The sequence below is a fragment of the Octodon degus genome, unplaced genomic scaffold (assembly GCF_000260255.1).
Source record: "Octodon degus isolate 3935 unplaced genomic scaffold, OctDeg1.0 scaffold00065, whole genome shotgun sequence".
NCBI classification, from domain to species: domain Eukaryota; kingdom Metazoa; phylum Chordata; class Mammalia; order Rodentia; family Octodontidae; genus Octodon; species Octodon degus.
In genome coordinates this window covers 2793827-2805918 of record NW_004524641.1, presented here as the reverse complement: position 1 = coordinate 2805918, position 12092 = coordinate 2793827, and the positions used below count along the sequence as shown (strand labels likewise).

The 12092-nt window shown below is 36.8% G+C and overlaps 1 protein-coding gene across 1 annotated transcript in view; it reads left to right on the top strand.

Moving 5' to 3' along the window:
• Nucleotides 1-12092, top strand: part of Agps (alkylglycerone phosphate synthase) — a gene marked incomplete at its 5' end in the record, with an annotated part of 138312 nt that overhangs the window by 51668 nt on the left and 74552 nt on the right. The window contains one exon of the mRNA XM_023719180.1: nt 11546-11671. Coding sequence (XP_023574948.1) covers nt 11546-11671 — 126 coding nt within the window. The remainder of the gene's footprint in view (nt 1-11545; nt 11672-12092) is intronic.

Sequence of the window (12092 nt, the reverse complement as noted above, 5' to 3'; positions counted from 1 at the left end):
ATCTTATTTCATAGGGTTGACATTAAGATGAAATTAATAAATCACTTAGAACTTTGGTTCATTCCACTAATATTGAGTATTATCTGCTTTATTCAAGCATAGTTGACTTTAAACATTCCTTTTATGTGCTGACTTCCAAATTTGTATTATTAAGCCAGATTATAGAACAGTAGACTTAGTTCCCTAGTTGATTCCCAATTTATATATCAAATAGATTTCAAATTCAACATTGTATTTTTAAAATTTGTTTTTATTAGTATATGTTTGTAGTACATTAGTATATGTTTATATTCCTTGTGTGGAGTTGGAATAGGTATATAACACTTCTTAATTCCTTTTTTCCTTCCTTTCCCCGTATACCCATCTCTTGATTCCTCTCCCATTTGAGAAAGCTATTATCTATGTTTTGTTTTGGTCTTTATTTCAACTTTTGGGTTTTTCATATAAAAGAAACCATGTGATATTTAAGCTTGTGTTTCCTGCTTTATTTTACTAGTAGTCTCTAGGTGCATCCATTTTTGTACACATGACTCAAACTTGTCTTTATGGTAGAGTAGTGCCCCATTTTGTGTTACGTATCACATTTTCTTTATCTGTTTATCTGCTGATGGGCATAGACAGCTGTTCCAGGCTTCAGCTATGATCAGTCATGCTGCTCTAAACTGGGTGTGCGTGTATCACTGTAATAGGGTGTTTTTAACTCTTAGCAAAATGCCTGTAAAGGGGAATAGTGTATTAAATCAAATTTCTATTTTTAGCTTTTTGAGCAATCTTCATATTGATTTTCATAGTCATTGTGCTGTATTACATTCTTACCAGCAATGTAGAGTTGTTCTTTTTCCCTTACTCCTCGCCAGCATTTGTTATTGTATCATTTTATATTCAGACTAGTACTATGTGAGTTCTCAGATTTTCCATATCCTTGGTAACACCTTCTGTTAGTCTTTTTACATTTTGATCATTCCAATAGGTCCATCATAGTATCTCATTGCACTTTTATTGTACATTTTTGTAATAATTTGTGTTGTTGTACATCTTTTCAAGTACTTATTTGCTCTCCATATATCTGCAGTAATAAAGTATTGATCATTGGATTCAATCATCAAAACTAATTTCTCATTTTTTTTCTCTTCTGAAAACCTGTTCTCTTTAATAGCATACTTGGGGCCAGGGATATAGCTCAGTGACATAGGCAATGCCTGACAAGCACAAGATTTCAAGTTCGATCCCCTGTACCACAAAAAATAAATAAATAAGTAAATAAGAAAATAGAGTCTTTAATAGTATACTTCATTTATGCTGCAGGGTGCACAGGGTTGGGAAATCAATGGAAGGTCATTCCTCGGGTTGGAAAAACTCTGGACAGTGCCACTCTCCTTGCAAAGAGCCCTTTTGCAAATTTTAGGCCACAGCTTTTCCTTTCTTGGAATTGCATTCATCCTTGGAAATTAAAGTCAGAGGTGGAGTTAGGAGAATTCTGGCTGCTGGGGCCAGATGTTAGAGACCAGAGGGCAGGAGAAGCTGGCCAACTGAGCTCCTTGAAAGCGTCTTCAGTAAGTAGAAGTTGGAATTAAACCACGTCATCACAGGAGTGGGAAGAGGAAGAAAGGACAATAATCACTGGCCAGGGCTAAGTGCTTCTGGTCTGCACTTTCAGGTTATTCATTGCTTAGCTGGATTTCCCAGTCAATACAAGGATCTCTAATGGGGGTAGGGGTGGGGTGGAGATGGGGTTCTGCCAGTATTGATATACTGCTCTTGGAAAGTGGTCATGTTGCCTCAAAAAGGCCTTAACGATACAATCATTACAGAAATTCCTTTTGGAGTTATTCTCCCCTTCAGTAAAGTAAGAAATCCTTCAATACTAAGTTTCCATAATTAATGAAATCATAAAATACCATATTCCTGTCAAATCTAAAAGCTGGATTACAGATAGTGGCTTCAAAATATAGCCTCTATTCTTCTGAGCAAATAAGATGATCTAGAACATTCTTTCCATTGCCTTTTGTACTCATTATATTGGTTCCATGTAGTAGAATTTTTGGAATTTCATTCCTACAAGTATTCTATCACCAGCTGAGAAATAAAGACATGAGAAAGTTTAAACATTGAAAGGGACATGACTGGTTCTTAAGCTTCTTTTTTTTTTTAAATGTAGTTAGTACAGGGTGTACAGGGTCTCAATATGTAGATCGGACTCGTAGTGATTCTGTTTTCAACCTCCCCATTGCTGGGATCACAGGTAGGTGCCACCACGCCCAGTCTCAGCATGGCCTGGGGATGGGGCTAGCATGGCATCCTGGGAATCGAACCCTAGCTGCTGCACTCTGCCTATTAAGCTTCTTTCTGTTATCAGCACTTAATTGGTGTTTGCCTCATAGATTTTGATGTTATTCATTGGAAATCCATGAAGTTTCTGATAACTGAGAATGGAATCAGTTTGCTTCATTCTCTAAAGGCAAAGATTTGAGATGAAAGGGACATATCTTTAGTTGTTTGTATTTATAAGAGGGGCAAGAAGTCTTTAAACTCAGGAAATGAGTTTATTTCTCAGACTGCTCTTGTTATTATTCAGACAGTTCATCTTATCCCTCAGACTGCCTTCTTGGAAAAGGTAGGAACGTTTGAGGAAAGAAGAGTACCCTCAAGCAGGATGGGACATTTCTGAGATATATGGTCAACCTGGGTTTACATGGGTAAGGCAAGGTGCTTTTGCCTCTGGTCTCCTCTTTGCAGTCTCAGCAGCTACGTGGTTCTTTCGAGTACAGTGATATTTAATTCATCAGTAACTTTGCGAGAACTTGTGCTTATACTCATTATATTCAAAGGTTTTGCTTCTGTGTAAATACTCTGATGTTAAACAAGAGCTAAGCTGTACCTGAAGGCTTTTCTACACTCACTGCTTTTGTAGGGATTCTCCTGTGTGGATTCTTTGATGCTGAGTAAGTCCTAAACTGGGTAAACTTTCCTCCATATTCCATACATTCGTAGAGCTTCTTTGCAGTGTGGATTCTGTGGTGCTGATAGAGATATGAGCTTTGGCAAAAGCCTTCCTACTCTGATTACATTCATAGAACTTTTCTCCAGTGTAGATTTTCTCATGAGGAATAAGGGTAGAACTCCCACTGCAGGTCTTTCCACACTCAGTACAAGCATAGTGTATCTTACTAGTGTAGATTCTCTGATGGTGCTTAAGGGTGGAACTCCAGCTAAAGCTTTTTTTGTACAGTTTTTACATTTATAAGGTTACTCTAATGTGGATCCTCCAATGAGGATGAAAGCAGAACTACAACTGAAGGTCTTCCCATACCCATTACATAAGGTTTTTCCCCAGTGTAGATTCTTGTGTGCTGAGAAAGTTGTGAGCTCTAGCTGAAGTGCTTTCCACTTCATTCCTTTTATTACTGATAGAGTATTTCCATTATGTAGATTCTCTGATATTGAATGAAGTTTGAAGTTTGGCTAAACCTCTTGCTACATTTATCACATTTATGGAGTCTGTTTCTCATAGAAAATCTCTGATGTGAGGTAAGGTTGGAACTCTCAGTGAAGCTGTTCCCAAACTTACTTTTTATCAGTTGTCACTTTACCACATTGTAGTATTTTCCTATTCATTCTTTTTTCAGAGTAGTTCCCTGTTGCCTAGATTGACTTCTTGTTCATAGGTTTCTTCCAGTTTAAAGCCCTGAGAAGTATCCTTTTGGAGTTTTCCCAATAACATCCCATCTGAGGCTGTTAACTTCATAAATTTTTTATTTTATTTTATTGTTTTAGTTTTTCAGATCTGGGTTCACCATCCTGTGAGAACACATTGCAACAGTTCATTATTATATCCCTGTAGAAGTCTCCCTACATACCATTAACTGTTAGGACTTGGCCTTTAGGAGAACAGCTACCAACATCTTATCCCTCAGACTGTTCTTGTTAGAAAAGGCATTAACTTTTGAAGAAGGAAGAGCACTCAAGCAGGGATGGAGGTTTCAGAGATACATGATCAGTCCAAAATTACATGGGCAGGGCAAGTAGCTTTGGTCTCTGGTCTCTTCTCTGCATTTTCAGCGGGAAGTAGATTTTGAATGAGAATGATGAAATACTACTGGATCCTTTTCTTTTTTGCAGTTAGTCCCTAGAAGGTCAAAGTAGATTAGGAGTTTGACAGCCTGTTCAAGTTCCTGTAAATTTGCCTGGGGGCAATGATAGGCGATTTGGGGGTCTAGATGTGCACCAGGATTTGTTAGACTGTCACAGACTCATACACCAATTTCTCAATTGTTAAGTTGGGATGTTTGTTTTCCTATGATTGAATTCTGAGAATTCCTTATATATTCTAAGTATAATAATCTGCTTTGCAAATATTTTTTTTCCCAGTCTGTGACTTTTTTTTTCAGTCTGTGATTTATAATGCCTTTTTAAAAAATTTTTAATTTTTTTAAAAATGGCTATTGAAGAGTAGGTATTTTAATTTTCTTGTTTATGTATTTAGTACAGGGTTTACAGGGTCTTACTACACAGATCGGACTCGTAGTGATGCTCCTGTTTTCAGCCTCCCAAGTGCTGGGATTATAGGCATGCACTGTCATGCCCAGTCTCAATCACCGTCTCAGTGAGCCTCGGGGGCAGGACTGGCACGGCCCAATGGGGATCAAACCCTGGTTGCTGTGCCTGCCTAAGCAAGTGCTTTAGTCCACTGAGCTATCTGGCGGGCCCTAATTTTCTTTAAAATCTGGTATATTAATTTTTAATCTTATAGATTGTGCTTCTGACATTGCATCTTAATCAAGATGCAGAGATGTTCTCTTATTTGTTTCATAATTTTTGGTTTTATATTGATGAGTTTTGAAGGTTTCTGCACTAATGTTTGCAAGGTACAAGGTGCTGATTCAAGTTAATTTTTTGCATGTGGCTATTCAATTTATCTAGCACTATTTGTTGAAAAAGACATTATTTCTTCTCTGTAGTGCCTTTTCACTGTCATTAAAAGAAATAACTTGAACCATCTGTCTATAAATACATATATGCTTCTAGTACAGACTAGTTTCTGTTTATTATTCTGTATGCTTATCTTTGTAGCAGAACCATTTTGTTTAGATTACTATCACTTTTCAAAGTTGATTTAGCTATTCTAATTTTTTTTTTTAATTTCCACATGAATTTTGTAATGATCTTGTCAATTTTTCTTAAAAAAAAAAAAAGAACCTAAGGATTTTTCATTGGGATTGAACTGGTCCTTTGTGTCAGTTCGATGAGAAGTGATGCCTTAACATTATTGATTCTTCCCACCTGCACTCAGTATACAAATCTCTGGTTTGTTGTTGTTGTTGTTGTTGTTTTCTAGGTCTAAAATGTTTTTAGGAAGTACTTTGTTGGTTTTCTATGTTCAGGTTTTCCATATTTTTGAATAATCAGATTTGTATCTAAGTATACCTATTGTTGAAAAAGTTTCTGAGTTCCAGTTAGGCGGCAGACTTTGTTTATGTTTCTCATAGACATAGCTGCTGCCTTGTCATTGGGACTCCAAGGTGGACAATCCTTTGCCAACTTCATAGGCAAAAGGACTTTCATCCTGGCTCCAAATCCAGTATTATAAAGGTATGGATAACAGAACAGAAAATAGAAGACAATGCAAGAATCAATACAGCAGTATCTTAACAAGAGTTACATGATAACAGATTGCTATGGGAAATGAACCTATAAAGAATGACCTTAATTTCATAGATGAGGCGCTACCAGAAGCTAACAAAGAAAGCAAAGAAAAAGAAGAAACAGGAGAGATGGGATATGAATTTGAGTGGCAGAAGGGTGCTCCACATGACAAATATGCTAAGGATGACATAAATATGATAAATCAGTCCTTTATTATTTGGGTTTGAAATATGAGGTGCATTAAATGTCCTAAGTTGGTGCATGTCAACACAGATCAAGTGTCCTTTGTTTGGTCTTTCTCCAGTCTATGCAGGTTCATTTCTCAACGATGGCTCAGGCCATTGGTGCAGCCCCTGGGGGTGATATTGGAGACAAGCAACAGTAGATTTGCACAGAAACAAAATGTATGGGGGAGAGAAGAAACTTGACTGCTAATGATCAGGAGTGTGAATCACAAGAGTATGTTGTAAGTGAGAGTGAAGAAGATCCAGAAGTTGAATTCTTAGTCACTGACAACCAAACAAAAATAGATACTTCTCAGGAAATTGGACAGACTTGAAAAGAGACACACACACACACACACACACACACACACACACACACACAGAGTTACACAAGAGGGGGAGTAAGCACAAAAAACAAACACAAACCCTCTTTCTCCTCCTCTTTCCTCTTGCTTCTCTTCAGAGATTTCCAAGAGCAGTTGTGAGAATGACAACAGTGGAAAGAAAACTGAAAAGAAGAAGAAAAGGAAAGAAAAACAAGTGTTTAGGAAGTAACAACAGTGCTTCTGAAGAAAAGTCTAAGAAGAGATAAGTATGAAGAGTCCTCAAGCAGTCTCAGTAACAAGAAAACAGCCAGGGAAATTCCATGGTTTATAAAATGAGAGAGTTCTGAGGAGAACAGCATCAGACTGAGCCGTTGAGGTTCTAAGAAGTCCAGGAGCTGTAGGAAACGAAGGGAGCGACAGAAGCGGGAGCAGCGAGAGGAGGGAAAGCCTGAGCCAGAGTCCTGCTAGCTACGGGCACAGGCTGGTAAGGACCTAGCCCCGGCAGAGTCCCAGTGAAGAGCGGACAGAAGGCAGGACACCAGGAGCCACAGTGCAGGCAGACATGGAGGAGAAAGGATGCACCGAGGATGCTTGGGATGAGCACTGAAGGGATGTAGAGGAGGAAGCCAATGTGTGACGGTTACTTGTGAATAAAAGTCTCTCCACTTTCTTACTGAATACCTGAAGCGAGGGCTGAAGTGTGTGCTGCCATCTTTCTAATAAAAAATACTTTCAAGAAAAGCTTTTGATTGTTCTTTATGAAATACAATTGATTTTTGATAATATCCTATAGCCTTGCTAAATTTACTAATTAGTACTCAAAACATTATTTTTAGATTCAGTTAGATTGTTTTCTACATAGGTGATCATGCTTTTTGTGAATCAAGAAAAAATATTTGCTTTTCAACCTGGGTTTTTTGATAAGAATAGATACTATGTTTGATGTTAAGCCAAAAAGGTAGAGCTAAGTGATTAACCTAGGTTTTTAAATTTTCTTTTTCTGCCACCTAATTGTGTGGGTCAGAACCCTTAGTACAATGTTGAAAAGAAGGGTGGATATTCTTGTTTTCTGTTTTAAGAAAGCTGTGTTCAGAACTTTATCCCTATGTTAGAGTATTTTTTCTAAATGTTAAGTTTGAGAAAGTCCTTTTCTATTTTAATTTGTAAAGCACTTTTATTAGGAAAGGATGTTGAATTTGTCAGATAACTATTTTCTGTTTTATGGCAGAAGTAAAGGTACTTGAGGCCCATGTGTCTTTCTAATAAAGGTTTTTAGCATTTTAAATTTCCACCTACCTACTGCTGTATTGGTATCCCACAGATTTGACATGTCTGTTTTTTTTCTTTTTTATTTCACATTTTCTGTTCCCTTTCAATTTATTTTTTTGACACACTGGTCATTTAGTTTCCAATTAAGAATTTTTCTCCACACATCTTTCTGTTACTGATTTCTGTAGTAATTCCATTGTGTTCAAAAATACTTTATATAACTTAGATTCTTTAAACTTACTGATACTTGTTTTATGGCACACAACATGGTATATATTTTGTAAATGTTTCATGTGCACTTACAAAGAACATGTCATTTACTATTTGGTGGAATACTCTATAAATGTCTGTTAGGTCCAGTTGATTTATAATATTGTTCAGCACTTTTTAAAATTTTCTTTGTATTCTATTGAGAAGGGAGCATTAAAACATTCAATGATAATCATAGATCTGTGCATTTTTCTTGCAGTTCTAATAGTTTTTAGCTTTGTATGTTTTAAAATTTGCTAAGGAACAAATGTTTAAGACTGATGTCTTTTCCACTAATGGACCCTTTTTGTCCTTATGAAATGACTTTTTTTCTAATAACATTATTTACTCTGAAGTCAACTTTGATATTAACACTGAAGTTTTCTTTTGCTTATTGTTAGCATGATATATTTTTCACCTTTTCTATTCTTTTTAACCGATTTCTAGCTTTTTCCCCCCATGTATTTTAGGCAAGGGTCTACAGGGTGTTCAGGGTCTCACTACTAGATCAGACTCGTATTGATTCTCCTGTAGTGATTCCAATCACATGTAGTGATTCGACTCCCAAGTGCTGGGATTACAGGCACGCACCACCATGCCCAGTCTTGATTGCCATCTCAGTGGCCCCTGGGGGCGGGGCCGGCACGGCAGGCCCAAGATTGAACCCCCAGCCCCTGCTTGCAGGCACTTCAATCTGCTGAGCTGTTTGGCCCACCCTACATTTATAGCTTGATATTTAAAATGCCTTTTTTGTTGGCAGTAAATGATTGGGTCTTTCCTGTTTATCTTACTTGACAGTTGTTTTCTTTACATTGGGGATATTTAAACCATTCAACTTTAATATTGTTTATCGACACTTTCTATTTAAGTTTGTCATCTTGCTACAGATTGAGCATTCCTTTTTTTTTTTTTTTTTAATGGAACTGGGATTAAACTCAGGCCCTTGCACTTGCCAGGCAAACACTTATTCTACTGAGCCATCTCCCCAGCCCCTAGGTTGAGTATTCTTAATCTGAAAGTAGAAATGCTCCAAAATCTGAAACTTTTTAAATGCTAATGTGATGGCACAAATGGAAAATTTCACTTGACCTCACAGTGATGGCTTATAGTTGAAATGCAGGCACTCTGAAGTATAGTATAAAATTACTTTCTGGCTATGTGTTTAAGGTGTTTATGAAATACAAATGATTTTTGTGTTCAAATGTTTTTTTACCCTCAAGATATCTCATTACATATGTAAGTATATAATTTTTTTTTAACAAGTCTGATATTTGAAATGCTTCTGGTTCTTAGCAGAACCATCTGTATTTGTCTTCTATCAGGTTTTTGTTCTTTTCCATTTACTGCCTTTTTAAAGATTGATACTTTAGAAGTTACCTCTGTAGCATACTTTATTTTTTTCGGTGGAACTGGGGATTGAACTCTGGCCCTTGTACTTGCCAGGCAAACACTTATTCTACTGAGCCATCTCCCTGGCCCTATACTTTATTTGCAGTCTGTTTGTCTGTCTGTCTGTCTGTCTTCCTTTCTTTTTTAGGATTACTGTTATGAGGATTTTTTTTTCTTTTTTTTTTTGCTCCGAATGCCTTCAGGGCAGGTTTGGCTGGCTTGAGTTGTGGGGATCGAACCACAGCAACCCAAGCCTGACTGCTTTGTTGAAGCAGCCACTTAAAGAACTGAGCTAAGGGGCAGGCCCCCTAGGATTACTGTTACGTATCTGTAACTTAGAGCAATTTTATAGAACAGTGGCTCCCAAAGGCAGGAATAGTGATGCTAGTAGTTTGTATATGCCAGAGAAAAGTAATAAATGAGTTCAGTGCTATTCACAGTTTCAGATATCCATTGGGTCTTGAAAGTATCTTTTATGGATCATGGAAGACTGCCTCATGATACTCCAAAATTTATAGTTTGTTTTTGTTTTGATGTTGTAGCTAACACTTAGCACCGTGTTGGTAAATATTTGTTTTGACTCAAGGATGTGTAGGTAAATATTTGTTTTGACTCAGGGATGACACAAAAGTAGGTTAAAATTTGCTGTTCCAATAGAGCTTCATGGAACATGGTGGTTGGTGGGTATAGTTATTTTTATGCAGTGTAGGTTGTAACACACAGGTTATTTAATTTAAAAAGAATATTTTGGAGCTACAGATAGAGAAAAATAGTAGACCAGTTGCTTAGAATGCATAAAACTCTTTGTTTAGTCCCTAGTAACACTTAAAAAAATTGTTTAAGTGTATGAATTAATCTTGACCTTCAGCATATTTTTCTTAGTACTTAATGACATTAATAGAGAAAAAGTTACTGCTAATAAAGTATATAGAAATAGTTTAACTATATGTTTAATGACCTGCTTTTGTGGAGGTAATATACAGATTTATTTTGTCACAAGAATATACAAGGAGTCTATATTATGCCAGGGATATCTTAGGGCTCTGTGAATGTCTTCTCCTGATTTCATAAAATTTAATAGCAGTACTCTTGAGAGAAACTAATGTCATTATAGATTGTTTGAGGATGAGTTAGGAAAGAAATGTAACCCTATGATAATTTGTAACTCAACTATATATCTGGTTTATTTGTGGGTGATTATTAAGCTCACAAAGTTAAATAAATATGTTGAATATATAATGAAAAGAATCTTATGCAGCAATTTATGTTTTCTTAAATCTTAAAAGTTTTTCTACCAGCCAAACTAGAAAAGATAAACAGTTTGCATTGGTGGCATATAAAACCTAGCAAATTTTGTTTAACCTAATAGGCCTTTAAATTTTGGATTATAATTTTTATACCATAGATGACATATTTTACATCTCTGCATGGCTTACTTGAAAAATAGAAGCAGTTGCTTAACTGGATGACTGTCAAACTGGTCAACATAGATTGATGAGCTGGAGTGCGGTAGACAGTGGGTGTGCAGATGGTAGTGTCTGTACCATTTGACAGGAGATGGCTGAGTTTCTAAAATGATTTCCGTGGAATGGCTTCGGTGTTTTGCAGTAAAGGGCATCCATTCAACCTCAGGTGCTCTACAGATGGCAGAGCCAAGCTAATATAGAATAATGAGAAACAAGTGACTATTTAATGTACAGGAATGCATGAGCCGCATCACAAATAAATGATGGTATTACATGCAGGAAACCAAGCCAGATGGCTGTACATTAAAACACATGACTCCTTTAGAGAATTAAATACAGGCAATTTGCTCAGATTTCCTGTAAGGCTGCAGCATATTATATTAGGGTAGGGAGAATGGGAGATTATTTTTTGAAAGTATATATAGTAGATGAAGTTGGCAGTTAAGTAAGCATAATCTGATCTTTGTAAGTATTTGAATTATCTCTTTTTGAGGAGGAATGGTTGGCTTTAAAATAAAAGGATGTAAGAAGTAAGATTGTCCGTTGAAGCTGTAGAAAATACAGCTCTCTTTTGGCCCACACTTCTCAGTTTAATGAAGTTTTCCACTAGGCAAAAGTTTAGTGTCTGTTCATTTGTTTTTAGGACCAGTAAAATTAATGTACTTTTTTCTGTAAAGGTTTTCTTTTCTTTTATGTATTTGGTACAAATTCTCACTGTGCAGCTCACAGCTCAGACTCATAGTGATCCTCCTGTTTTTGGCCTTTTCAGCACTGGGATTACAGGCCTGTGCCACCATACCTCAGTGGCTGGCTCAGTTCGCCTGGTAGTGGGGCTGGCACAGCATGTGGTCTATAGAGGTTTTAATAAATGAATACCAGTGACTTTGGAAATTTTAAAGTGGGAAAAGTTAATGTGTTGAGTATTGTGTGAAGTGGGACCATTTTCACAAGCAAAATATTACATTTGTGTTTTTTTCAGCTTAAAGAAAGTGGTTATTGTACAGGTCATGAACCAGATTCCCTGGAATTCAGCACTGTGGGAGGATGGATATCTACTCGGGCATCAGGCATGAAGAAGAACATCTATGGAAATATTGAGGACCTGGTGAATTTCTTTCTGGTTGTTATATAAATATTATTGGTGTATAGAGATTATTGTAAAGAGGTTAAAAGTCTTCAGAAATTAAGTGTTGGAGCTGGGGGTGGTAGTCAGTAGTAGAGACTTACTTAACATGTGTGGGACCCTAGGTTCAATCCACAGACTGCCCAAAAGCAAAACAAAAAATTGTTATTTGGTAGATTGCCGCAAATACACCCATTTTGATTATAGCAATGTTGAATATGTGTAGTAGAAGCAATTAAAAGACAACCATGGTTATTAAGAATGCCCCTTTACAAGTGACTGATGTTTAACTTTGCAGATGTTTCATAGTATCTAAGTTATAAAACACACAAATATTATCTTGCCTTGTGGAAACTGTCTTCAGTTCTCACAAGATCTCCCCTCCCCTCCCCTCCCCTCCCCT